Source organism: Scardinius erythrophthalmus (genome assembly GCF_964197995.2).
Source record: "Scardinius erythrophthalmus genome assembly, chromosome: 9".
Classification (NCBI taxonomy): Eukaryota; Metazoa; Chordata; class Actinopteri; order Cypriniformes; family Leuciscidae; genus Scardinius; species Scardinius erythrophthalmus.
The window spans coordinates 6,926,031-6,953,944 of NC_138229.1; the positions used below are offsets into that span (position 1 = coordinate 6,926,031).

The 27,914-nt window shown below is 37.3% G+C and overlaps 1 protein-coding gene across 4 annotated transcripts; it reads left to right on the forward strand.

Moving 5' to 3' along the window:
* On the forward strand, window positions 1–27,798 carry gigyf2 (GRB10 interacting GYF protein 2). 4 transcript variants are annotated; one of them, XM_081373523.1, is made up of 29 exons: window positions 1–148; window positions 4,253–4,303; window positions 6,332–6,470; window positions 6,589–6,684; window positions 6,982–7,090; window positions 7,341–7,449; window positions 7,697–7,737; window positions 8,392–8,424; window positions 9,038–9,214; window positions 9,291–9,520; window positions 9,628–9,778; window positions 10,285–10,524; window positions 10,642–10,838; window positions 11,234–11,384; window positions 13,243–13,409; window positions 13,517–13,611; window positions 14,144–14,242; window positions 14,412–14,551; window positions 15,305–15,402; window positions 15,535–15,675; window positions 16,739–16,897; window positions 18,756–18,989; window positions 19,961–20,089; window positions 20,233–20,502; window positions 24,037–24,224; window positions 24,356–24,504; window positions 25,148–25,329; window positions 26,130–26,280; window positions 26,987–27,798. In XM_081373523.1, exons 2-29 carry the CDS (start codon window positions 4,266–4,268, stop codon window positions 27,052–27,054), a joined length of 3,981 nt encoding a protein of 1,326 aa, XP_081229649.1. In that variant the 5' UTR covers window positions 1–148; window positions 4,253–4,265; the 3' UTR covers window positions 27,055–27,798. The 4 variants fall into 4 exon arrangements, with proteins under 4 accessions (XP_081229649.1, XP_081229650.1, XP_081229651.1 ...); XM_081373524.1 differs by having other exon boundaries at window positions 18,759–18,989; XM_081373525.1 differs by having other exon boundaries at window positions 9,291–9,505.
* The last annotated feature ends 116 nt before the right edge of the window (window positions 27,799–27,914 follow it).

Sequence of the window (27,914 nt, forward strand, 5' to 3'; positions counted from 1 at the left end):
AGGGAAGTGCTGCTGTCAGCACGCTCACTCTCATCCGGGCAATTTTCAGCATACGTGTTTGTCATGTGACCTACATTCAGCCATCTTGTGGATACGAAACGAGAGACGCCACTCGCACACAAACTCAGCGCTGTCAGTAAAAGCAGAGGTAAGACAGCGGGCCCGGCGTACACGGTTTTACTCTAAAATAAAACGTATCTATTCCTACGTTAATTCTCAGTTACATAGACCCGCCCCAACTTAGCGGACCGACGCTATTCTAGCCCGCATGGTTGTTAGGCCTGGAAGCACCGGGCTTGATTTGACCGGCCTACCGCTGATGATGCTATCAGCTATCCGTAGGCAGTTGTAGTGGAATGCGATGTGGCTGGAAACTGTAAGCATAGGCCGCACGGATTAAAACTCGTGCCAACTAACTTACATATTTACTCCCGTCGGCCGTACGATGTGCTTCTGTGCTCCTGTCGGCATTTATTACGGCAGTATTTGACAGGTCGTACACTTCTCAGCGGTGCGTGGGACTGATTTAAAGTTGGTAGGAGTTGGAAGTCAGAAAGTTAAATGTCCAGCGATAGCCAGGCTAGGATATTTCGCTTTATTAAAACGCCTCATTAAACGGTAACATGACATCTGAAGCTGTCAATTCAATATTTCACATTGACGTTAACTTACATCTGAATGTTCCCAAATGGATTAATTTGTGTTTTCTTGAACTAGCTTGTGGACTGCAGTGCTTAGGCTACAGGGAGTATGAGGGCATGAACCGACATGGACGTGATCGATGAAACTTTAAAATGACATTTATTAGCAATACTTTTGAGGTTTGTAGAAATAAAAACGTCTTGATACAGATCAGTTACACACGATCACTTATACAAGCCTTAATGACTGGCAAGCCACTTATGGGATTGACAATATACCAAAGTGTATTTTCAGACCTATCAGCCTCCAAAAGACTAATTATGACTCTTCCCACGCATATTACTGTGGTTTTATGAAAACCTATTGTTTTATACGCTTATTACATTTCTAAACAGGCGATGCAAGTGTAATGGATTGTAACAAAAATCTGTTGACCATCTGTTTTCAACCTAAAATAGCTTTATTTACTTTACAAATACAATAACTATGCATGTCTATTTGGGATCTGATGCAACCGCGTAATCGCATGATTTGATCAGATAAACCTATCGAAATGCCATATATATATATATATATATATGTATATGTATGTGTGTGTGTGTATATATATATGTGTGTGGTTAGATTTTGTTGATGGCATATGTGTGATCTGGATTGTATTACTTCATTGCGTTGTACACGTGGTTTAAATCCCTGCATCAGCAAGTCACTACTGTTTGTTTTGCATAGACCTTATGTCATCTACATAATGTGGCTGCGTAGCAGTTCTGAATATATAATATTAAGCCGAAAATAAAAGGTAATTCATTATAAAATATAAATAAAGGTCTCCTTTTCCCCTGAGGTTAAATGGGTCTGGTTTGACAAGTCTGCCAAGATGCCACTGCAATGTGATCATTTCAAATCAAGTTGAAAAAAGTTAGTTGCACTACGTAGTGGGCAAGGGAAGCCATGGATTGCACAGATGTCTGAGAATGCCCTTCCTAATCGGGAGAGTTCTTAAAATAGTTCGTCACAGTAAAGGGGGGGAGGGAGGAGGGGGTGGGGGGGGTACATAAGGTGCTGAATGAATGGGGGTCACCTCTAGAATATGCTGGAAAAAATGATTTACTGTCAAAGTAACCACTGTTTATATACAGTACTTTATATCTATCTGGGACTTTAAATAAAATCATGCACATTCTTTAAAGTGTTCATTTGAAAATAAAAAGTCAATAGCTTAATTTATTTTAGATCAAAGGTTGTCACTTTTGTGTATTCATAAGCGTTGCGTTGGCGTGTGTTTGCATTTGCAACCAAAGGGGAAGACCCAAACAATGGAAATAGGAGATATGTACATGCAATTTTTGATGTGTCGTCCTCTTTTTTTTTTTTTTTTTTTTTTTTTAAGTGTGTAGGTGTAGTTTTCATTTCACGAACCCGCTTGCACTCAACACACAAATATTGTTTTTGTTTATTGCAAATACGTCTGAAGTATGTGGAGATTTTTTTGTAAATTGCATGCATTTGACGTGCTGCAAAACCTGTAAAGTACTAATTGACATTTCCAATTTTTAAACATGCACCAAGTGATAAATGTATTATCCTAATGTCGATATGTGTCCTTGCTTGCACATGTAAACCATGAATGATGGCATTTTTCAGACATGTTTTTGCTGTATTGCCTTGGGGTACGTTTACACGACAATGATGTGCGAAAAACTGAAAAGTTTTTCCTTTGCGTTTTTCGCGTACAGACAACAATGTTGTCAAAGTAATCCCTATTCACACGGAACCGCGACAACGACTCAAAACGCTGTATTAGGCTGCCAGGCCAGTAGTTAACTATGTCACTTCGTAAAGGAACACTACGCGCTAGAGCTGCACAATTCTGGAAAATTGAGAATCACAATTTATTTTTTTATTTTTTTCAAATAAAGATCATGATTCTGAACAAACAACTAGGCCTAAACAAACTAACGTGTACTTACTTGAGGTTTTGACCAAATATAAATTGCTGCAGTCTATTTAAAAATGTTTAATTCATTTGAATTAATAATTTTAGAAAATCTATTTGAATTAATGATTCATAAATACTTTTGTTTCATTACTGAATGAATCGTTTTTGAACAAATCTCTTGAATGAATGATTCAATGAAAAAAATTAACACTCACTTGTTGCCACCAAGTGGCGTAACAATGTAATCGATATATATTTTTCAAGCGCAAGTTACTTTCTAAAGGTGATTGTTTTATTTTGATTGCTACTAGGGCTGCACGATATATCGCAAATGTAAATATCACGATATGCATATCGCAAGGTCTTGTGATATCTGAATGATTTTAATAGGCTACTTCAAAAAGTTGCGCAAATGTTTTAGGTTGACGCATATAGCAGAGATACACTGGGCACACAAATGTTACGTGTGACCTGCTTGATGTTAAAAAGTGTAAAGCGCAATAATTCGCAACTCATTGCTGTTCTGTCTGACACACCCGAAATGTGCACACAAAAAGCCTTCTCCCAGACAGCGTGCAATCCCAAATTAAGTTTAAATGCACACAGTTGTCAAAATGCCAGTCTTGGTGAGTATTCATGTAAAAACACAGTTATTTCTTAAGTGAACCTTAACAGTTGGGAAAGAAATTGGATGCATGTCAGTAGGATCCATGCATTAGGTCTTAAAGGGACAGCAGCCTGGTAAACCTGCAGCTTGTCTGTCAAACAACAAAAGAAAACTGCTCTCTCACTGCTCTTGACTGAGTAACTTTTGTAGCTTTAATATAAATCAGTATATATTTAATTCATTTGAAGACAATGCAGTGTTTTATTTTTATATTTTATTATTCAGTTTGTAGGTTTTTCTTTAAATAGTTTTTTGTTATTGTTTACATTGATGTTAAAATGACAGATTTGTGACACTACTTTATGTAGGCTAATGCTGAAACACTGCTGTTCACTTTCAAAAGTTGTAATGCTTTCTTTTCACAGAAAGAATGGTATGAAACGGCTTCACAAACAGTCTTTTCGACCACACAGTATCATTATTTCTGTTACAAATATACACATTTTCACAGAAGTACTGAGATAAAAGTTTGGATACAAACACTGATGTCTGTGGTAGTGATTTACGGCTGCATGATATTGAAGAAAAATGCAATATTCGATATGCAATACGATAATGCTTTAGGTGTATAAAATTAATTTAAACCTAAACATGACAACTGCTCCCTCTGGGTCAGCGCAGCGGCAGTGCCGACTTGATTTTGTCAAAGGTTTAATAGAGTCTAGACACAGGTGAATTGTTGTCATTTAGGAACAAGATTGCGTGGGTGTTTGAATCAAAATTTCAATCTTTTAAAGCTTAATCATGCAATTCCACTACTATCCTACAGACCGAACAAGTAATACGCATGCACATGACGTCACCGTTTGCACAAATTTACGTTTTTGTAGTTTACATGCCGTTGTCAAGCAAATGAAGTTGAACATGAAAAGTTTTCCCGTTTTAGTTGAAAGCGATGTAGTGTAACATAAACAACATTTATTTTCTGAATATTCAGTATTTTTAATTTGTCAATTCATATTTGTGTGCTGAGCTATTAATCAAATCATTTTAATTTTCTTTAGACTTTCAAGGAAAATGGCAGAAACCCAGACGCTTAACTTCGGACCAGAATGGTGAGTGTTGTTGCTGAAGCATCAATGTCTGAAGCAGCATTGTGAATAGTTTTTTTTTTTTAATGAAACACGGTAAATGTTCTGGGGTGCGTTTCCCGAAAGCATCGTTGGCCAACTATGGTCGCAAGTTCCGTCGTTACCAATAGAGTTCAATGGACATTGCGATGAACTTGCGACCATAGTTGGCCAACGATGCTTTCGGGAAACGCACCCCAGGCTGATTATGTATGTACAGCCTTAGTCAGGATTGCTTCCAAGTTTAGTGATTATACCAAATGAAACTTAAGCTTTATGTCAATTTCACAGATGGACGTCATCTGTGGTGTGCTGTCAATTACACAGAAAATTAATTTTCTCTCAGAAAACATGCATACAGGGTATTGCCACTGATTTTTTTTTATTTGATTGATTCAAAAGTTAAGCATTTTGTAAGTTCCGGGGTTTCACACACTAAAAGTGAAAGATCTGGAAAAAGTATTATTTAAGATTGAAAATATCAGAATTATTTGACATATTAGACTTTTATTGGTAACACTATAATAAGGTTTCTTTTGTTAATATTAACTACATTATTAAAATGAACTAAAATGAGCAATACTGAAAATGTTAATTTCAACATGTACTTATACATTATTACAAACAAAAGTTGCATTTGTTAACATTAATGTACTGTAACTAAGCCAACATAAACAAACTATGAACTATATTTTTGCTAACTAACATTAACAAAGATTAATAAATGCTTTAAAACAGATATTGCTCATTATTCATGTTAGCTAATGCATTGACTAATGTTTTAAGTCCCCCTGTAGTCAATCAATTTATCCCTTAAAACTCCAAAATTACATATTTAGGTGTTTTTTCTTTAAAAAAAAATCACTTAATGCCTTAAAATAGCTTTAATGTAAGTCTACACACTTGCCTCATTTACTCTATGCGGTTCTATGAATATGCAAATTTGCCCCGCCTCCACTCACTCACACCAGCTCAGAGATCCACACGTTGACGCGATTGGTTACTATGTAGTTTGTGACGTCAGAAACACCAGCGGTTTCAAACCACATTTTTGAGACTGTCTTTGGTTCACTGCGGTTTTAAGGAGAAAATACTAATCACCACATAGACACTTGAACAATATAAAACCTTAATTTTCACCACAGGGGGACTTTAAATGAATCCTTATTGTGAAGTGTTGCTGACTTAAATCAGAATATTTAAATCTAGTATGTTTCTGTTGCATTTTATTTAGCATTTCACTTATCTGAATACAATGCTTTAACACACCTTGATTTAAGAGTTTATGTAAATGCTTTGACAAAAATATGTGTGATGTAAATATATATAAATATAAACAAATACAAATTTATTTTTTTTATTAAAATGCTTGAACAAAAAGACAAGCTTCACATTTCTGCTTTTAAACTCTCCTACTGCTTAATTACCATAGTGTTTTTCAATAATTTTTACAGAATTCAGGATATATATATATATTAGGGCTGTCAAAAGATTAATCGCATCCAAAATAAAAGTTTGTGTTTAAATAATATATGTGTGTGTACTGTGTATAATTAAATTTGTATATATATATATATATATACAAGCATGTGTGTGTATTTATATATTTAAGAAAAATGTGTGATTTTTATATATAAAAAATATATATATATATATATATATATATATATATATATATATAAATCATATATAAATATTTACAGTATATGTTTGCAAATATTTCTTAAATATATACATGCATGTGTGTGTATTTATATATACAAAATAATTATACACAGTACACACACATATATTATGTAAACACAAACTTTTATTTTGGATGTGATTAATTGCGATTAATCTTTTGACAGCCCTTTAATATATATATATATATATAGATAGATAGATAGATAGATAGATAGATAGAATTTTTTTTTATTCTTTGTATGAGGAGTATACAGTATTTGTTTTAGTGTCTACTGACATATCAAATGATATGATGACGTAGCATGTTTTGTCTCTGCTGTGTCCCAGGCTCCGCGCCCTGTCAGGTGGAGTGGGTAGCAGCAGTGTGGCCTCCCCTCCACTCTCACCCGCATTGCCAAAGTATAAACTTGCAGACTATCGCTATGGGAGAGAAGAGATGCTAGCACTTTATGTAAAAGATAACATGGTAAGGACGTCTGTCTTTTGCTGACTTAGATTTTTTTGTCATGCTCTGAAGACTCATTTATCTTCCTGATTTTAATTCATGTTTAAAATGTTACTAACCTTTTTATTTTCTCTTTTAGATTCCGGTAGATCTTCATGACAAGGAATTTCTACCTATTTTACAAGAGGAGCCCCTGCCACCATTGGCATTAGTCCCATTTACAGAGGAGGAGCAGGTAAGAATCGACCTATTTATTTACTGCGGCCTAAGAATTGCACATGAATTTGAAATGACAAAGAGGTGCTTCCTGCAGCAGCTCTCTATTCTCTATGAAAGTGCTGTGATAAAGCTGTGCCTACGTATTCAAGTAGTGGCATTTGGTTTTTTTTTGCATATGATGTAATTTTGGCACACGCTGTGGTTGAAACAGATAGCCTACTCGCAATCTCGCTGTCACGCAACCCATTGCCAGGCTTGCATCTGTGAATGGAGTGGCCTTTATAATGCTTTGCATGCATGTCTGTCTCCACAGAGAAATTTCTCCATGTCTGTAAACAGTGCAGCTGTACTCCGTCTGACAGGAAGGGGAGGGGGGACGGTGGTGGGGGCACCTAGAGGCCGAAGTTCTTCACGGGGGCGAGGTGAGCTACGTTGCAACCACAGACTTTCCTTTTTTTTCCATCTAAAAGAAGTGCAGTTACTTGATACGTTTTTAGCAGCGGAAATGTTTTTCTTTCTGTTAAACTAGAGCAGAGTTCAAACTTTTGTCACCTTGTGTAACATGTTTCATAAGTATTTTTCACTGTACACTGAATTTCTTTAGCACAGTTATGGTGAGAAAAGGTTAGTCTTGTGCATATGCTCATGAGCCCTTTTTTGTTTGATTGACAGGGAGGGGCAGAGGAGAAGGAGGATTTTACCAAAGAAGTTTTGATGATGTGGAGGGAGGTTTTGGCCGTGGAGGGAGAGAGATGCATCGCTCCCAGAGTTGGGAGGAGAGGTACTCAAAATAAATTGCACCTGCAGCACAAACTGTCTATAAGCAATTGAAATATCTACAACATTTGTTTGTAACTCAGAGTATGCAGACTAAGTGCTGAAATTAACAGTTTTATGGCCCAGATATGTTATCTAAAATAAACCGCGAGAAAAGACAAATTAAGTATGTTAGGTGTCTTTGTTTTTGCGCATTTAGTTCAGGTTACCCTGATTAAACTTAATTTTTATTTTTTTTTTGTCCTGCCCAGGGGAGACAAAAGGTTCGAAAAGCCAGGGCGAAAAGATCCAGGTTAGTATGCTAGGTTTTTAAGACATAAGTGAGAGTGGGGTCAGATGTGCCCCCCATAATCTAGAACAGCGGTTCCCAAACTTTTCCATTCCAGGACCCACCTAGACAATTCTAATATATATCAAGACCCACCAAAATATTTGAGATTAGAAAACAATTGACATTACTGTAAACCTAATCGTAGGACAGAATCGAGTATTTTATAGTACAAATGTAAAATTCCATCACTTTATATTTAAGTTTTAATTTCTTCAATTACTCTGGTTAAAGAGCATATGAAATATGTACATAAAAACATGCTCACTCCTGTCCGGATATGAACTGTAAGCCTGTAAGTGGTTTACTGAAATGCAAATTTAGCTGCAGGCAATTTGTGCAACCCATTTTTCCACACTCTGCGACCCACAGTTTTTCATGTCACCATGTATTTAGAAATGGTCATATGCAGCTGCCTTTGATTGAGAGATTGCATATGAGAAAAGTGATTAACACTTTCGACATGCAAAATTTCTGTGCATTTTTTCCAAAGTTATGGGTAGTTGTGGGATAAAGAAAGTGGCACAGATGACCCCACTCTCTCCTACAAAGTGTGACCTTATGTTACACATCACATTATATGCCAGTACTTAACCAACTTAATCTCTCTGTCCATAGATGGAGCACCAGCCCATTTTCCACTCAATCACAGTAAGTCCTCTTTGCTAACAGACCTATAAAATGTACACTACCATTATCATTAGGTTTGTATGTAGGTTTTAAAAAAAAAAGAAAAAATGCTTTTGAGCATGGATGTGTTAAATTGATCAAAAGTGAGTTCAAGAGCTTTTGATTTCAAATAAGTGCTGTTCTTTGAACTTTTTAACTTTCTGTTCATCAAAGAATCCTGAAAAAAAATGTTTCTCGATTTACACAAAAATATTAAGCAGCACAACTTTTTTTTAACATTGATAATAATAAGAAATGTTTCTTGAGCAGTAAATCAGCATATTATAATGATTTCTGAAGGATCATGTGACTGAAGACTGGAGTAATAATGCTGAAAATTCAGCTTTGATCACAGGAATAAATGACAGTTTAACATTAAAATAGAAAAAAGTTTTTTAAAATTGTATTGTCTTACAATATTACTTTTTGATGTATATTTTATCAAACAAATGCAGCTTCACACCATTTAAAAAAAGCTTACTTGTCCCAAACTTTTAAATGGTAGTGTGTAATAGATGCATTGCAAATGTTTCAATTGCTCAACATGTACTATTTGGATCTTTTTTTCATTGACTTTTTTTTTTCTTCCCAAAAGTACGGGCAAACTATGAGGATGCTAGTGCAGGGAACACTCGAAAACACGAATTCGTTCGCTCAGGAAGTGACAACTGGCGCTCAATTCGAGATGAGCAGAATGGAGAGGATGACGATAGTGGCTGGAGGCTTGCAGGTTCTCGTCGGGAGAACGAACGATGGTGTCCTCCAAGTCCAGGTGTGTTGCATGTCCTTTTTTTCATCAAGAACTTGTTTGAAAAATGTTCGGATACAAACTGATTCCTCATTTGCAGATGGCCCACGATCAGCAGGGTGGCGGGAACACCCGGATCAACGTCGGCGTTTTCCTTTTGACTCAAGGGATGAGGAGCGTGCTGGTTACCGCAGACCTCGGTCAGGCAGCGGGAGCGTAGAGGAGGAGAGGGACAGTTTGCCAGAATGGTGTCTGGAAGATGCTGAGGAGGAGACGGGGACATTTGACTCCTCAGGGGCCTTCCTCTCACTTAAGGTGAGGGCGTGGGAAGTGAGTTCTTGAATTTTGATCTTTTATTCTATTTTATTTAGTTAATAAGAATGTCTGTCTAGATAAATGTATTTTCGATCAGTAAGTTTTCCTCATTGCTCAATTAGAAAGCTCCTAAGGAGCCTATCCTGGAAGAGGCGGAGCTGGACTTCCGGCCACTGGAGGAGAATGAAGAATACACAGAAAAGGATGACAGTGAATCAGAACAAACCAAAGATACTGATACAGAAACTAGATGTGAGAGTAATCGAAATGAAGGTAAGGCGGCATTAAGAAATCCCATCGGGTACTCCATTTCAAGTTAATGGACTAAATCAAGTTAATCAGTTTAATTACAGGTGGCAAGTCTCTCACAAAGGCAGCATTTATTTGTTCAAAAATACTGTAAAACTGATATTGTGAAATATTACAATTCAAATAACTTTTCTATTTTAACATTTGAAAATCAGATTGCAAAAACTGAATTTTCAGCATAATTTCTACAGTCTTCATTGTCACATGATCTTCCAGAAATCCTTCTAATATACTGATTTTCTGCTCAAGAAACATTTCTTATCAATGTTGAAAATATTTTTTGAAAAGTTTAAAAAAACAGCATTTATTTTATCTTTAAAAATGACAGGCTCCAAAATTTTAAACTGGATTTTAATGTTACCATTTTTAATTCTTCAATCTTGTACGTTGTCAGTTCACGTCTAAACAACTCTTTAACAATTGTAAATCATTGTCATCATTTTTAATCGAGCTTTATTTTTGGTTTACAGCAGGCAGTAAATCGGAAGAGCCATCGCCGGTTGCTGTACCATTTCCAGCAGTGGTTACGCCTCCCAAGGCTGCGACTCCGGCACCCCTTCCGTCTGTTAACCCGGAACAGGCTGAAGAAAGTGAGAGACCATTGGAGAGAACGACAGTACCTGAACTCAGTAAAGCACCACTACACACAACCCTACCAAATAGCATTTTGGAGGCTATTTCCATACCACATGTAACAAACACACTCCCAGGTAATAATCAAATGAATAAAACATATGCAAAAGTAGTTCCTTAAATATATATTCTAGAAAATATAACCTCTAGCCTTCATTTATGGAATGCTGAGTTAAACCTGTCTCTGCTTCCAGATCTTCCGCTCTCTACTCCTCCTGTGCTCCCTGTTCAGTCAGTGCCCACGCAAACCCAGCAGGTCAAGCCTCTGGAGATGCCAGTGGCGGTGGCTCCTGTTCTCCCCCACTCCAAAGGCATTGTGGGTCCTTTCAGCCGGCCCTCTGCACTGCCCTCTGACATGGATGAGGATGAGGGACTCAAGCACTTTGAGCAGGTGTGAATGGCTGTATGCACAGCAGTGCTTGCATCTAAATATTGAGTTGGTGCCTAACACTTTGTGTCTACACCAAATGTGACAAAGCAACCCTTGCAAATTCATTTGTTCTTTGTGTCAGAAGTAACGTGAGCACTTGAAGTATGTTGGAAATTGAACGGGGCATCAGTTTACTGTCGGGAATTTGTTGTAGATTGCATCACTGATTATAATGGGTTGTATTTGCTTTTGTCACATTTCGTTGTGATGCGTGCGTCTGGTTTTGACATGGTGTAAATTATTGGTATAAAATACTGCTAAAGGTATCAGAGCTACTCTAAGGTCTATCAGCCACATTACAAAGCTGCCATGAAGATCGAAAATTTGAACAGTAGACTTTTTCCTATCTGAAACAGGAAGCTGAGAAAATGGTGGCATACCTGCAGGACGGCGGTTTGGACGATGAGCGTTTGGCCACCAAGATTGGTCCCAAACCCACAGCTCTTCCCATTACCCATGAGGCTGCATTCAAATGGTTTTACAAAGATCCGCAGGGAGAGATCCAAGGTAGGCAAATCAGTATCCAATCTAACTTTCGCACTGCATTATAAATGCAGTTATTCAGATTTTTAAGAATCCTTTTCTTTTCTTTTTTACATTTTATAAATTTTTTATGAAGTATCTTATGTTCACCAAGGCTCCATTTATTTTTATTTATTATGCAACGTAAGAATTTTTTTTTTTTTTAATATAATTTATTCTTAAGCTGCAAAAGCAAAATTTTCAGCAGCCATTACTCCAGTCTTAAAGGGATAGTTCACTTTAAAAATAAAATTTGGTATGTTTTAGCTTACCTCAAGGGCATCCAAGATGTAGGTGTCTTTTTTTCCGCAGTAGTTTCAATTTGGATATTTTTAGGTCAAACCGTTCTTGTCTGTCAGTCATATAATGCAGGTCGATGGTCACTGTATCAAAACACAAGCACAGAGTCCAAATTAAAACAATTCCCCATCGTCCAAATTAAACAATTCCCCATCGTAAGTACACATTGATGGCCTAAGACACGAAACGAGCGGTTTGTGTGAGAAAATGAACAGTATTTATATCGTTTTTACCTCTTGTAACACAGCACATGTCCAAATGTTCTGACGGCGCGGGCGGGTATAGATATATACATAGATGTCGCCTTGGCTACGGTTTCGTTCCAATGAACTGCAGTAGCAAAGGCGACATCTAGTGTATACATTTATACCCGCTCGCGGGCGGGTATAGATATATACACTAGATGTCGCTTGGCTACGGTTTCGTTCCAATGAACTGCAGTAGCCAAGGCGACATCTATGTATATATCTATACCCGCCCGCGCCGTCAGATCATTTAGACGTGTGCTGTTTTCAAGAGATAACAACGATATAAATACTGTTCGTTTTCTCACACAAACCGCTCGTTTCGTGTCTTAGGCCATCAATGTGTACTTACGATGGGGAATTGTTTAATTTGGACGATGGGGAATTGTTTTAATTTGGACTCTGTTCTTGTGTTTTGATACAGTGACCATCGACCTGCATTATATGACTGACAGACAAGAATGGTTTGACCTAAAAATATCAAAATTGAAACTACTGCGGAAACAAAGACACCTACATCTTGGATGCCCTTGAGGTAAGCTAAAACATATCAAAAATTAATTTCAAAGTGAACTATCCCTTTAAGTGCCACATAGTGCCTTTATCATGCTAAAGTGTCAATAACTTTTAGTATTGTGCTGCATGGATATATTACATATTACCGAGATATAAATTATATAGCAAAATCTGTAATAAACTCTTCCGTGGCCTTGAAAACAGTATTATTGATCTGACTGCATTGACTCTATTGGATCATGAGAACTGAACTGAGCTGGACGATGACATCACTGTTTTGTCCTTAGCTGCTGTATAGATAAATTAACTAAATAACTAATGATTTTTACAATGGAAATGAATCAACACCGAACTTACTTGAGCTGGACAATGACACTATTTTCTCCTAGATCTGCTGTACATCCAAATAACTTTGTTGCATTATTTTCCTGTTATCACTGTAAAGCTGCTTTGAAACAATCTGTTTTGTATAAAGTGTTATAAAAAATAAATGTGACTTGCCTTGTCTTGACAAATATTGTCATTCCACCCATCCCTAATATCATGTACATCATTCTAGTTTTAAACATTTTTATTTTCAACTAATCGATTACGTCAACTACAAAATTACTCAATGCCTTACGACTGAGTCTGTCCATGTATGTTAAAACCTGTACCTTAAGAACTAACAACTTGTTCCCCTTCCCTGTGATGAAGCCTCTCTACTTCAGAGAATTCAAAATGTTACCGTGTTGCTCTAAATAGCCACATTCAGTGACCCCAGTCTGTCTGTCTTCTCACAGGACCATTTAATAACCAGGAGATGTCTGAGTGGTTTCAGGCGGGCTATTTCACCATGACCTTGCAGGTGAAGCGAGGATGTGACGAGATGTTCCAGCCCCTGGGAGAGATGATGAAGTTGTGGGGGCGAGTGCCATTTACACCCGGCCCCACACTACCTCCCGTACTGGTAATAAGAGACTTGCTTATCTATGAGAAATGCCAGACCCTAAACGACTTCCCCTTGTTGTTCAGCATACAAAAAGTGTTGATATGTGTGTGTTTGTCTGTATATAGGGAGATGCAGATCAAGAGAGGATAAAGAGACAACAGGAGATGAATGCTCTAAATATGTATCAGATACAGCAGCTGCAATATCAGTACTTACTCAGGTATGACGGTGTCATTTTTTGCAGCACAAGCAGAATTGCTAGAGAGAACATCAAAAACTAATTACTACTAAATTACTATTAACTGAATTTCACTCTTCTTTTGTCTGTTGTTTGGGAAAAAAAAACGGGTAGTTCTGCCCTAAACTCGCACGATTTGTTGAACCCATGTTATTTTCAGCCCAGTTTTATTTTAAAATGTAATTAATTCCTAAGCTGAATTTTCAGCATCATTACTCCAGTCTTCAGTGTCAAATGATTCTTCAGAAATAATTTCTAATATGCTGATTTGCTGCTGAGAAACATTTCTTCTTATCAATATAGAAAACAATTGGAATAGGAAATTCAAAGAACAGCATTTAGATCAAATCAAAATCTGTTATAACATTATAAATGTCTTAACTGACACTTTAGATCAATCGAATGTATCCTTGCTGAATAAAATTAATTTCTTTCAAAAAAAAGTCTAACATGCAAACACATGATTTTTTTTTTTTTTAATGCCATTAAATGAAGACTCCCTTTTGTCCTCTAGGCAACAGTATGCTCTGGCTCAACAGAAAGTTTTAAACTCTGCTCCTCCTCTACAACAGCAGCAGCTCAATCTCCTTCTCCATCAGGCGCTCAAGATCAGGTGAGATTAATTTACTTCTGTTTTCAGATAACTTCTCAGAATTACAGATTTCATCAGGGCAATCAGAGGGCATATTCATGTAAAGCGTGGGTGGTGTGATACACTGCATTGGTATTGTGGTTGAGCATCTGTGACACTATCTCACAGTTTGATTTGTGTGCCCCTCCAGAACGCCAGAGCCTCAACAGAGCCTCTTACCTCCCGTCACACGTTCCATGTCCGTTCCAGACTCGGGATCTGTTTGGGAAATGCAGAACTCTTCCACTCAGGCATCCTGTTCTCCAAACATGCAGCCCACCGCTCCCAGCAGTACGTCAACACTGAGATTTGCTCTGCTAAGCAATAAGTTCAGAACAAGGACATGTTTAGAACTGGAACTTTTTCCTAGTGTAGAATATGTTGAGGCAAATTTTTTGAAAATCTTGATCCATTTCCCCCCCACATACTTGAACAGAGTCAGTTTATGCCTTTGTTTGTCTCTCTTCAAACTTTTAGATGTTAGTTATTGACCTCACCTTGTTTGTTGTCTTGAACTCCTCAAGTCATTAGATCAGCAGTTGAGTCAGAGTGCCACAGTAGCTTTAAATGGAAAAAAAGTGTTGCATCCTTCCTGCAGCTCTTGTATTGTTTCTGGTGTGCTTGTTTTCTACTCTCACTTACAGTAACACACCACTCACTTAGTTTTTGATATGACTCATGCTCATCTCGTGGTATAACTCGGTTGCTAGTGATTTGACTCAGCTGAATGAGATGCCACTTAAGCAGAACAGAAACGTGGCCTTTGACAATTGTTTTTGCTTTGAAGTGGAACAGTGGCTTCTCCTATTATTTTGTCTTTACATTCACAATGTTCATGCCCTTTACTACCACAGTAGCATTAAACTCCATTCATTCATTCATATTTGATATATCATTCATTTTTATTCTATGACGTCTATAAATTTAGAGTATCAAAATTGGCTACACAGATAACTCATAATTAAGTTTGTATATATGCTGATCTCTAACAGTCACATTGAGAAATCATATGATATGCTTATTCTAAGTCTTTGTGTTTTTTAGCATGGGAAGGGAGTAGCGTATGGGATCTGCCACTAGACTCCATGCCTCAAGCGTCTTCCCTTGAACAGATTCAGCTGGAGAAAGCCAAAGCTTTGAAGGTTAGAAAGATACGAGTAGATATTTTGTGATCTAAAATTACTGATACCGTGGGACTGATACAAGGGTCTCATTTTGTAAATTTAATAGTTTTTTTATTATTATTTTTTTAAATGGTCTTTTCTGCTCTAAAGCTTGAGATGGAGAGACGGGAGGCAGAGCTTCGGGCCAAAAGGGAAGAGGAGGAGAGGAAGCGACTGGAAGAAGCGCGGCGTGCTAGACAAGAGGAGGAGCGGAAACGTTTGGAGGAAGAAGAGCTGGCACGGCGCAAACAGGTCAGGAGAGAAGTGAAATTATGCAATGATTAGTGCTGAGATTCAAATACAAAGCTCTGCATTTAAAACAAATATGAAACGATGGAGGTGAATGAGAGCATTTTTGCCATAAGTATGAGTTTCTCGTACATGTTAACATGACGCTGTTGATTGTTGTTCAAGCCTAAACAGTGTTCTTTATGTGCTTTCATTAAAAAGTAAATAGCACATTGACATTCACACAACTAAACTTGTGAGTGTTTTTTGGTTTATATATTAGAGTTGGGAATCTTTTGGAATGTCACAATCCGATTCTAAATTGATTCTCAATAGATTTGATTCTAAACTTTGAATTTTATTTTATTTAATGAAAAAGTAATGAAATAATTTGTTTAATTTAAAGGAGTTGTTCAACCAAAAATGAAGGAAACATGCAGAGGTTGTGTCCCCAATTGATTGATATTAAATACAACTTATAAATGTAATTAAACTTTCAAGTTTTGTTGAATTATTATTTTTCAATCTCATGTTATTGTTTTACTTCATCTAAAAAATATTTAAATATTTTATATTGAACAATTTTATTCATAATAAATCACATTTCCTGCCTTTTAATTTTGTAGGATATTGGTAATCCTAGTTATACTGTTTATATTTGTTCCTCTCTTACAGATTTGCCATGTCTGCTTATTCGTTTTTAAGGGGCTTGTTTTGCTTTTTGTTTGGATTGTTGAACAGACCGTAACTAATGAAGACAGAGAAATGGGAGCGCTCTGTTCTCAGGCGCTGGGGTTCTCAGCACCATCAAATTAAGTCTCGCTTCCGACACATCGGCCAAACATAACTTGTTGGCTGATGCCTATATTTTAAAAATGCTAAATATCGGCCTTAGCATTATATCGATCGACCACCAGTCGGGAGTTATTTAATAAAGTGCTTATCAGCCAGTTCCGTTAAGTGGCCAATCGTTTGGAGTTATATATATATATATATATATATATATATATATATATATATATATATATATATATATATATATAAAAAAAAAGTCAAATATATATAATACGCACTCTGTCTTCTGTAGGAGGAGGCTCTCCAGAGGCAGCGGGAGCAGGAGGCAGCACAGCGACGGCAGAAAGAGGAGGAGGAAAGGTTAGCTCAGGAGGAGGCTCTCCGACGGCTGGAGGAAAGGAGGAGGGAAGAGGAAGAGAGGAGACAAAGGGAAGAATTCCTCCGCAAACAGGTAAGACTTGCGTATGAATATTTATTATAAAATGGATCCAAAATCTAATTGGTTTAGCCATGTTCAAATCTTTTGTAAAATAGCAGTTGTTGGGTCATTACCAATATCTAAGTCTAACCAATAGTTTTTAAAATTGATATATTGAATGAACAGATGAAATGTACAACATTTACAAAAAAAGTCTTAATGTTTAACTTCATCTATGCCTTAGGGCTGGGAGAAAAAATCGATTCACCTAGCTATTGCAATTTTTATTTTATTTTTTTATTCCAGAATAGATATTAATTCAAATTAAATTGCTTTATTTTTGTCCTTGCTTATATATGAGGTTGACGGAAGTTAGCCACAGAGGATGAAATGTGTTATCTATGAGTGTTGAGTGACGTAATATCCCTTTCAAGTGGACGCGTGGAAGAGACTGAAAGCACTGGAAAGCCCTCACGCTACTCATACACTGAGAGAGATAAGACAATAGAGCTGTACAATTCATCTTTAAAAGACTGTGATCTTGATTCAAACACCCACACTATCTTTTAATTTGTCTTTCTATTTAACTTTGACAAAATCATATCGCAACATTCAAATCTGTGTTGCCGCTGACCCAGATAGAGTTGTCATGAAACAGCTTCAACCTCATAGTATCATTATTTCTGTGATGTAATAGTTAAAGTTATCATAGAAGTACTTGGATAAGTTTAAAGTTCAAATATGAACACTGATGATGATGCTTTTGATAGAAACTTGGTGCTTAAAATAACGCATTTATCTATTAAATTGTTTCGCCACTAAGTGTTATTGAATCATTTATTCAAGAGAATGTTGTACTGTATGATGCTCCTTTGTAAAATATTATTAATCTTATACATCATGTATAACAGTCTGTATAAGTGTATGATTTAACTTTTCCCGATGGTCTTGTGTTAAAAAATTTGCAATATCGAATCACAATACTTGTAGAATCGCAATTCTTAAAAAAATCGCAATACATATCGTATCGGCACCCAAGTGTCGTGATAGTATCAAATCAGGAGATAGATGTGTACTCCCAGCCCTACTATGCCTACTATTTTTACTATATCTGTTTTAGGATTAAGGATGTGCCCAAAGCCTAATTCCAAATTCGGAAAGGCATGGAAATTAAATGACGCATTCTACGGAGCCCCTAAGGGGACATGGTTAGGCTTGCTGCGGAAGTTGGTTACATTACAGTACATCAGACTTCACTTATCACGGGAAGAGAGTAAGGAGAGATGACTGACTGGGCGATGTTGGAGGATTTGGTGCGCAACAGATCCTCATTGACAAATATCTTATCTTGTAAAATGTGTGGTCAGTACCGCCGCTCCTTATACATAGTACGCGTGATTGCGAATCATAAAGTGCAAGTTTTGCAAAGCGAGCGCGTTCAAAAATTATTTCAATACCCCGCATATTGATAGCAGTGCCCTGATGCCGGCAAATTATATACAATATAACTATCCAACTATATAATTGCGAGAGAATGCAAAAGCATTGAAATATATTTTTTCCTCCCATATCATGTTTTTTTCCATCACCATGTCTCTTAAGGGGCTCCGTAGAATGCATAATTTTTTTAACATAGTATTTGGCTTCGAGCACATCTTTAAAGTGTTTTTTTGCAAGCAAATCAATGACTTCGGTTTTGATGATATTTTAGAAAAGCTTTTTGTCTGAACTAAGATCAACCACTAACCATGGTACAATCATTAATGCATGGCTGTCTGCCACAAATGACTTGGTTCTTCTGAGTTTGGTTAGATTGGCAGTATTAGCTGAGATGACATTTTGTGTGGTTTAGTGCTGTTATTGATCTTTTTGTTAATTATTTTTGTTCCAGCAGGAAGAGGAGCGGAGGAAACAGGAAGAACTGGAAGCTCAGAAGCGGCGTGAGGAAGAGAAGAGGCTAGAAGAGGAGGCGGCGGCATTGGCAAGACAACAGCTGGAGGAGCAGAAGAGGAGAGAGCAGGAGGCGCTGAGACAGCAGGAGCTACAGAGACAGAGGCAGCAGCAGCAGGAGGCTCTCCGTCGACTGCAGCAGCAGCAGCAACAACAGCAGCTCGCACAGATGAAGGTGAGAAATCCTGTGGAGCAGATATTTATTAGTCTTTGTACTAGTCTCACTTCCTGAGAAGATTTCATTTTTATATAGTTTGGTAGATATAGATATAGATATAGATATATGGTAGATAATCCATTAATCAGGGAAGTGATTCTTCTGTATTTATTTGGATTTTTTGGGCCTATGTGAATTGAGAACATAGCATTTTCCCCCCTCAGATTTAAGCAAATACATTTGAAATACATGCATTTCATGCATGTATACCACTCATCAACCACCTTCCCAAATTTGTTTATAAATCTCTCCCTGTGGTGTTCTGCTAAAATAAAGAATTGAAGATAGCCATACATAATATTATTGTAAGTTTACATTTTTTTTAAATACAAATATAATAATAGAAAATATATTTATTAATCAATGTATTTACAGCTCAATAGTTATTGCAATATTTCTACATTTGTTTTGTTTAATTTTTATACTTTAAATAACATGATTTTTAATATTTATAAGCAAAATTGTAAATTTATTATTATTATTATTAATCTTACAAATATAATAGTAATTAAAAATAACTATTAATATTACATTTCTACAGTGCAATAGGATTATTGCAATTGCAATATAATTGATTTTTTTAATCATTGAAATTATCAACTCCATCTGTGAGGAATTAATTGAATTATACAATCATACAATTATAAATTATACAATATAACAATCTATTAAATTATAAAAAATATTATTAACATAATAATTAGAGAAATGTATTGTTATTATATGGCATTATAGTTACGAATGAGGAAAAACAGGTTTTCCTTTTTTAAGCTTTGATCACATGCCTGATTATTTTACACAATGGAATTTATGATGTTAACTTGGTTGGTACATTACCTGAAAACAGTTTTTTTGTTTGTTTGTTTGTTTGACTGACCCAGTTATTGTATTTTTTTTTTTTTTTTTTTTTTTCATGTCTATGTTCCCAGCTCCCTTCATCCTCCAAGTGGGGCCAGCAGTCGACCACAGCAAACACTCTCTCACAGTCCCAGAATGCCCTGTCGCTTGCTGAGATCCAGAAACTGGAGGAGGAAAGAGAACAACAAGCACGAGAGGAGGTATGCCAGGGATTCTTCCCCAACTCAAGCTTTCTCATGTGACCAAGCTTTCAACAGATTCCCATGTGACCAAGCAAGAGGCAAAAACCATTACATAGAGATCATCTTTTTTTCTCATTGATCTGTTTTGTTTTTTCCTGCAGCAAAGACGACAACAACAGGAGCTCCAGAGGACCCAGCAGCAGCAGCAACCTCAGGCGAAGCTCTCGGGTTGGGGCAGCGTGGCCAAGCAGCCAGAGGCCACCAAGTCCCTGCTGGAGATCCAGAGAGAGGAAGCGCAGCAAATGAAACAGCGCAAGGAACAGCAGCAGCAGCAACAGCAGCAACAACAACAGCAACAGCAACAACAACAACAGGAACAACAGCAGCAGCAGCAGCTGCAACACTCAACCGTCACCCAGCAGAACCGAGTGGTTAGTTACACACATCCTGATGCAGATACCCACCTTGTTTTTGACGTAAGAGTGGGTACGTCTGTTTGTAACTTGAATGTAGGCCTCTGGTTTCACCCACTTCCTTTTATTTTAGCTGTACAACAGAAGTCCTGTTATGATGTTCCAATCTGCTAATTGTTATTTTATTTTTTATTGTAAACACACCAGTTTTACCATTTACTGCACTTTCGTTATTTTTCCAGTTAATTACCTATAGCGATTGATCATTCAGTTTGATTTAAAGGAGAACTTGGTAATTTTTTTAACTTAATAAAACTGTCTAGAAATCATTTGGATGGTTAAACTACCTGTTCTGGTGATATTGGTGACTTTCCCCGCTCCCCCCAGCGTTCCCAGGCGGAAAACCAACCTTGCAACTTGGGGACTACCGTCCCGGCAAAATAGAAATTGGAAGTCTCGTGAGAAACGAGAACGAGCGCGAAACACGAATCGCTTTACGGCAATTCAACATAAACACACATGCATGTATGATGTATTACCAGATTACCGTACCCACCTCGGTAGACAAAGCTCCAGACGATTCAGTTGGCTTGCTCCGATCAAAACAAACGCACATGAGCAGCGGTAGAGAGGGGGAAGAGGCCGCCGCAAGTGAGTTTTTTACGACCGTGTTGTGACATATACGCCCCCCCACAGCTGTAGGGGGAGCACGTGGGGAAAACATGCGACAACATAAGGGAAAATCAGCGAAGAAGTGACTAGAGTTCGCTAGAGTTGCCGAGTTCTCCTTTAAATTTAAGGTCACAAGTCTTCATATAACTAAATGCATAATTATCATTTTAAGATGTCTTAAATTTGGGGATGTAAAAACAGGAATTGCTTAGAAGCCTAACATGATGATTAAACTTCAAAAGGCTATGATTTGCACATTTCAAAGTAAAAAAGTTTCAGGCAGTTCGCAAACAATGACAACCATAGTTTTTATGTTTTAATATGTTGTAAGAGTGCGTATTTTATCTTCCTCAGCTGACAGTAGGAAACCATAGACATATAGTTCAGAATAAGAGTCCCGGCTTGTTTTATAATTCAAAAAGTTCTGCATTATGCTTAAATCTGTTTGTAATGGAAATTTATATTTTTGTGTTCCATGATAAACTATCTGAAATTTAATTAAATGTAAACTCTTGTGGCTTCTCTCTAGGCTGCCCTGTCACAGGAAGGAAACACTAAGAACATTAAATTCAGTATATACATTTTACTAGTATTAGCACAATAATCCTTTTATTTTATATCAATCAAGCTCTAATTCATATGTATTGATACATACACCAGTTTTTATACATAGGCATATATTGACTAAAACAGGTACACATTCAAGTACAGAACAGGGATATTGCAAGTTTAAAATCCTGTTTAATTAAGTAAAAGAATCTGAGATGCATGATTTATTTTGAGATTTTAGGAGTTTGTTCTCTATGGACATAGTGTTGCCTTTTTGTGCAGATCTTAAAGTCTTGCGTTTGATTCTACATTAGTCTAAAACAGGGATGGAAATAAACTTTTTTGTCCACCGGCCACTGTGGCTGGTGGATTTCAAAATCTACCAGCCACTCAATGTTTTTACCAGCCACTTTCTTGTTTTTAACCGACAATGTGTAACTGCATGTGATAATTAATACTACAAGATCTAGAATACTTAAACAGTTTATTTAATCTCAAGTCTCAATGAAATACTGACATTTTCTCTTTCTTTCTTATACACACACCAGGCACGGCGTTATGGGTGCGTTAGTAGGCCGCCCACCCACTTTTCAACAGGCCCACACAAAACTTTTCTTCTTCAAAAAAAAAAACGTTTAATATATTCTAATTTTGTCAAGAACTATAAAAAAATCGTCAATAAGCTCATAATTTGTGCTAAAATAGTCTAAATGTTTAGAATTTAGAATGGCCTGAGCCTGGCTCGAAAATGTGTAATAAGGGCTGCCTCCGACTTAAATTTTTTTTTTTTCTAGTCGACTAGTAATTGTTCATTTAAGCCATTTGTGGACAAATCGCCCCTGTATATTATTTTAATCATGCTACTTAAATAGGCTATAGCCTACACAGGATAATGAGCGTTTACGTAATATAGCCGCACTCAAGCGGACGACCGCACACTTAAAGCTAGCCACAAAGAACCGGTAAAAGTAATGATTGTAAATGTGTCTAAAATAGCAAGGAGACATTTAATTATTTATTAATAAACTGGTGTTTTCTTTGTCGCTGCAAAGATGAAGTTGACAATGCGGACTCGCTATGAACGCCAGAGAGAAATGCACATTTCATATGGATTTCACAATCAGAGAGCCTATTTCTTTTGGTTTTGAATATTTTCGTTTAAAAGTAGACATTTCAAGCTTTCTATAATAGATAGCCTATATTTCTAAAATCTGTGAGGCACAAGCTGAGTTTCGGCGCCCTTCAGTTCACGTGCAATGCAAGTGATCATGTCGGCGCCTTATTACATTGTCTGCTATATTATTTATTAAATACAGGCAATTGGTTGATAAAACATTGATCAAAATTAAGATACAATTTATACAAAACGAAAATCTTTTAAAAAGTCTTTCTACAAAACGAAACTCAATGAAGTGGTCAAAATCATGTCTTACATGTCATGTCTCCAGACATATTTGCGCATCTCATGATGTATCAAATCCTTCTCGGCGACCAGCGCCATTGCTAGGAGGGCGCCAGTGCCTCTGCCTCGCGAGTGGATGATAGCCCTGAAGACGCCTAGCAATGGTATACCTTTAGTGGTAGTATACCTTTAGTTAAGTTATACCTCAAGAGTCTTCGTAGCGCACTAAGAGACAACGCCAGGTGTGATGCGTAATGGAGATTCCAAAGCGCTCTTCTTTGGTCAGAACCATGGAGAGCGATCGCGGATAGGTCCGTCCGTCCTATGCACCGACACTTTTTACAATGCAACAAAATATTTAAAGAGCATCAAGCTATTAAAATCTATATTATACACACAGATAATATAACAGTATATTAGTCAGTAATTTTTATTAGGATAAACAGTGATTGTATAACGTTTTTAATTAAAGACCCACCCACAATTGGTCTGGCCCATCCAAAACTGAAATCCTGGTGCCGTGCCTGACACACACAAAGCGTGTTGACGACATACCGAGCAGAACTTGTCTCGTCGTAAACTAACCAATTGCGGGACTGCCCATTGTCTGCTTTTCTCCATCGTTCTTTAAAAAAAAACGTTTTTTGACCTTCACCTCTTTGTCCACTGGCTCCTCCTGAGATGTTTTCTCTGCAAACCTCTTAACGCCTGCGATGTAACGCCACATTTTTTTTGAAGGTGTGCCTCCTCTAAAAGTGTCCTCCGTCCGTGTGAAACAGTATGCTATTTTTATTTACCCACCATGGTGGCTGGTAGGTGAAGCGAGTTTACCCGCCACAACACAAAATCACCCGCATTTGGCTGGTGGTGGGTGCTAATTTCCATCCCTGGTCTAAAATAGATTGCATTGCCTCTGTTTCTCCTTCTAGGCCCTCAATACATCAGTGTGGGGTTCTGTCAATAATGTCGGCTCGAACTGGTTGATGGACAGCAGTGTCTGGGGTGATGCTCAGAACTCTAACATCGGCTTCTGGGATGAAGCAGTAAAGGAGGCCGCCCCGCCTCAGGCCACACGCAAGAGCCACAATCAGAAAAACAAGGGCAATGCTAACCTCAGGTAAACCACCACCACATATTAAAATACGCAATAAAACCTCAGACTTTAGTATGCTAACTAGGTCCAGTGTGCAAAACTGCTTTTTGTGTAATTTCCTTATTGTATTTTGTAAAATAATCTGTTTGTAACAGTAATAGCAGCAGTGCTAAAGCAAGTAAAAAGGTGGAGGAGGAAGAGAAGCTACTGAAATTGTTCCAGGGAGCCAATAAGAACCAGGACAGCTTTATGCAGTGGTGTGAACAGACTCTACACACTCTCAACACAGCCAATAACCTCGATGGTGAGTCACTGACACATACCCGTCTATCACCCTCAACTATCTTGACTATATCAGCGTTTGTTTAATGCGCACATGATGCACAGATAATTCTTCACACAAACCACTTCCCTGCCGTTTCATCGCTTTTTCTTGGCATTGTATGCACGGAATGCAGCTTCTGACGTTAAAAGGGTCATGTCTTTATTATGCCCTTGTACAAAGTCTTCATTTTATTTTTGGGGTCTGCTAGAATAGGTTTTCAATCTTGAATGTCCAAAAAAACCATTACTTTTAACATATTTTGCATTGTATGCTCTTAGTATCCTTCCGAAAAGTGCAATGTACTCTGATTGGTCGAATGGATCAGTGTGTTGTGATTGGTCATAACACACAACTCAACCACACCTCGCCCCTTTTTTGCGTATGCTCTTGGAAGGACTGTTTAACTGAGGGATATTGTGCCGTGTTCTTTTTCATGCTCAAACTGCAACATTTCACACTAACGAACGTTGAAAATGTAAAAAAGCATTGTACTCTGAGAACCACCAGTGTGTGTTCAGAAAGTAAATTGCAAACAAAAAAAATATGTATCATACATAACCTCTTAAAAACGTGTGATTTAAAGACAATTTAGCTTTCTGAAAGTCTTCCACTCTTGCCACAGTTCCCACCTTTGCGTCGTTCCTGAAGGAAGTGGACTCGCCGTACGAGGTGCACGACTACGTGCGAGCCTACCTGGGTGACACTCCACAGGCCAAGGACTTCGCCAAGCAGTTCCTGGAGCGGCGTGCCAAACAGAATGCCAATCAGCAAAAACCTCAACAGGTCCAGCAGCAAAAACAGCAGGTTCGTTGCACAAGTGTGTGTCAGTGTTCATTTTTACAGCAAATTTAGATTTAGTTTTAGTCATAGTCTTTTGACTAAAATGCTGTTTAGTTTTAGCCATAGTTTAGTCGTCTGACTGTTTTAATTTTAGTTGCATAAGATTTTAGTCTATTAAATCTACAGTAGATTTAGTTGACTAAAATCTAATGGGTTTAGCTCAATTGTAATGCATTATTTCTCTAAAATAGTTATAGTTCTCAAAAAGTTCATTATATGCTCCCTGGAGAAAGAAAAAAATATATTAACCTGTTAATATGAATGATATTAAGGTTTGAACATGCAATACAGACACAGATTTAAGTGCTGTGACATATAACATGTCTTTATTTTTCTTTAAATAAAAAAAAACACTTGAAGAAAGGATATTCATTCTTTATAGCATTTTGCATAGAACATTCTTCATTCTTTCAAGCAGACATAAAATATAGATTAATTCTTATTAAAATTATCCAGTCAAGAGCATTGAGTGAATTTCTCTTTGTTGTTTGATTAACATTAATGACGGACAGCAATGCGGACGATCCAATACACTGACACACATCTGAAATTCTCTGTACTTAAGACATAACCAACTGTGTTTACGTGAATACTCGCCAAAACACACTTTGACATAAATTTGTGTATTTGTCCGTTCAAGCGAGAAACGACGCAAAAGAGCTCAATTTAGTACTCGTGAACTTTCTGGATGATCTAAATTGACTAAATAAACACTGGTGTGCATGTGTCAGTTTGCTGCTAAACTCTCTGTGTTTGTGTCTCAGGACTCTGTGTGGGGAATGAGCCAAGTGTCACAGTCAGTCCTGCAACAACAACAACAACAGCAACAGCAGCTGCAGCAGCGCTTTGAGACCGTCACTTCCGGCAAGAAGAAGAAGAAACAGAAGATGGTACGGGCTGACCCAAGCCTTCTAGGTGAGTGTCGGTGAAGTCATTCATAAAAAAACTGTGCTGTCAATTTGAAACTTGAAATTATCTGCTGGGAAATTACTCTGATTTGAATTCCTGTGAACTAAAGTTCCTGTGAACTAAAGAACAGAATTTGATTGAGCCGCAGAAGAACTCGTTTAATGCACAGCTAACCCTGGATTATCCCGCTTATACCATGGCCTGCATTGACCAGTTAAAGCTGTTATTGATGTTTGCATCGCAGTATTTAACCGAAAGTTAAAATGATGATGGTTATTTTCGTCAGTTACGGCTCATTAGACCCTAGAATTCTGCCCACTTTACATCAGACACAAAGATAAAGTAGTGTGTAAATTTACATTTATTCAAATGAGAAATTGTAGCATTTATTTGAATTGCATTAACATAGAATGGTTCTTAATCTGACTGGAATTACCTGTATATCAAATGGTTTTAATGCACACCTTCCAGCCAATCTGAATCGAGTATTCAGACAGACCATGGTATAAGTGTGTGTGTGTGAGAATAGAGAGAGAGCTAAAAACCAGTTTATTTAATGCCTTTCATAAAAAGAAGTCAAAGCATAGTAAATTCAGAGGAAGATTTATCATAAAATGAATCCTCTGTAATATTAATTGTAAAATGAAAATAAATTCTAAATATTTTCTTTATGCAAAAAATTCTTTTTGTAATTAATATAATGTCTCTGCAGGTTTTTCTGTTAATGCCTCATCTGAGAGACTCAACATGGGTGAGATTGAGACCGTGGAAGACTTTTGAGGCTTGCTGATCAACAGGCTCCCCCTACCGACCGTTTCCCCTCTGAACAGCTGCCCTTATTTTCCCCTCAAACTCTCTTTTCTGTTTTTTTCCCCTTCTTTTTGTATCGTCAGTTCTCTGATTTGGAGTAGATTCGGGGCAGCAAGTTTTTCTTCCTCCCTAATCCAGAGGAAACCACAGTTGCAATAACAGCGCTGCCCCACAGCCACGAAAATAACCAAAAACACAAAGCCCTGAGTAAAGGAAGAGAGAGGCTTGCTTCTGCAGGAAAGGAGTCAATGATTTCAGTGTCCTTCCACTGAGATGGAGCGTCTGCTCACAATCATGCTCATCTCCCGAATGATGTTTCTTTAAGAGTGAATAGAAGGATTGCAGAGGAAAAAAAAATATGTATTATCCCCATTACAATTTCCTTTTTAATTTATTTGTTCCTTCCCTCATTCTTTTAGTTTTTTTCCATTTTCTTCCCTTTTCTCCTCTTCCGCTTTGCCCGCCCCCATGTTGATGGACGTCGAAAACAATGTAGGACTCGAGGAAATGTCATCAACAGTGTCCTGTTTTAAGGACATGTTTGAAAGTTCCAGACACTTATCCATTTCTTTGTAAAATATTAGGCTGTTTAAAGAATAAACTTTCAATTCTGCATCTGTATTATAATATATGGAAATGATGAACCAGTGGAGTCATACTTTTTTTTTCTTTTCTTTTTTTTTATTACAGTTCGACAAATAAATCAAAACAGTCTCTTGTGTGGGCTGATCTGCACACTTTTGCTCCTAATGCACAAAGCAGGGTTGTGCAAAGTCGACTTGCAAATGTTTACACAAGTTGCTATTTACAAATTTGCATGATACAGATCC

What these genes read in the sequence shown, in the direction of transcription:
- gigyf2 (XM_081373523.1), top strand. Translation starts at nt 4,266, where the DNA reads ATGGCAGAAACCCAGACGCTTAACTTCGGACCAGAATG. An exon ending in AAGAATTCCTCCGCAAACAG is followed by an intron (nt 16,898 to 18,755) that starts GTAAGACTTGCG and finishes TTTTTGTTCCAG; the next exon opens with CAGGAAGAGGAGCGGAGGAA. An exon ending in TCCAGCAGCAAAAACAGCAG is followed by an intron (nt 25,330 to 26,129) that starts GTTCGTTGCACA and finishes TTTGTGTCTCAG; the next exon opens with GACTCTGTGTGGGGAATGAG.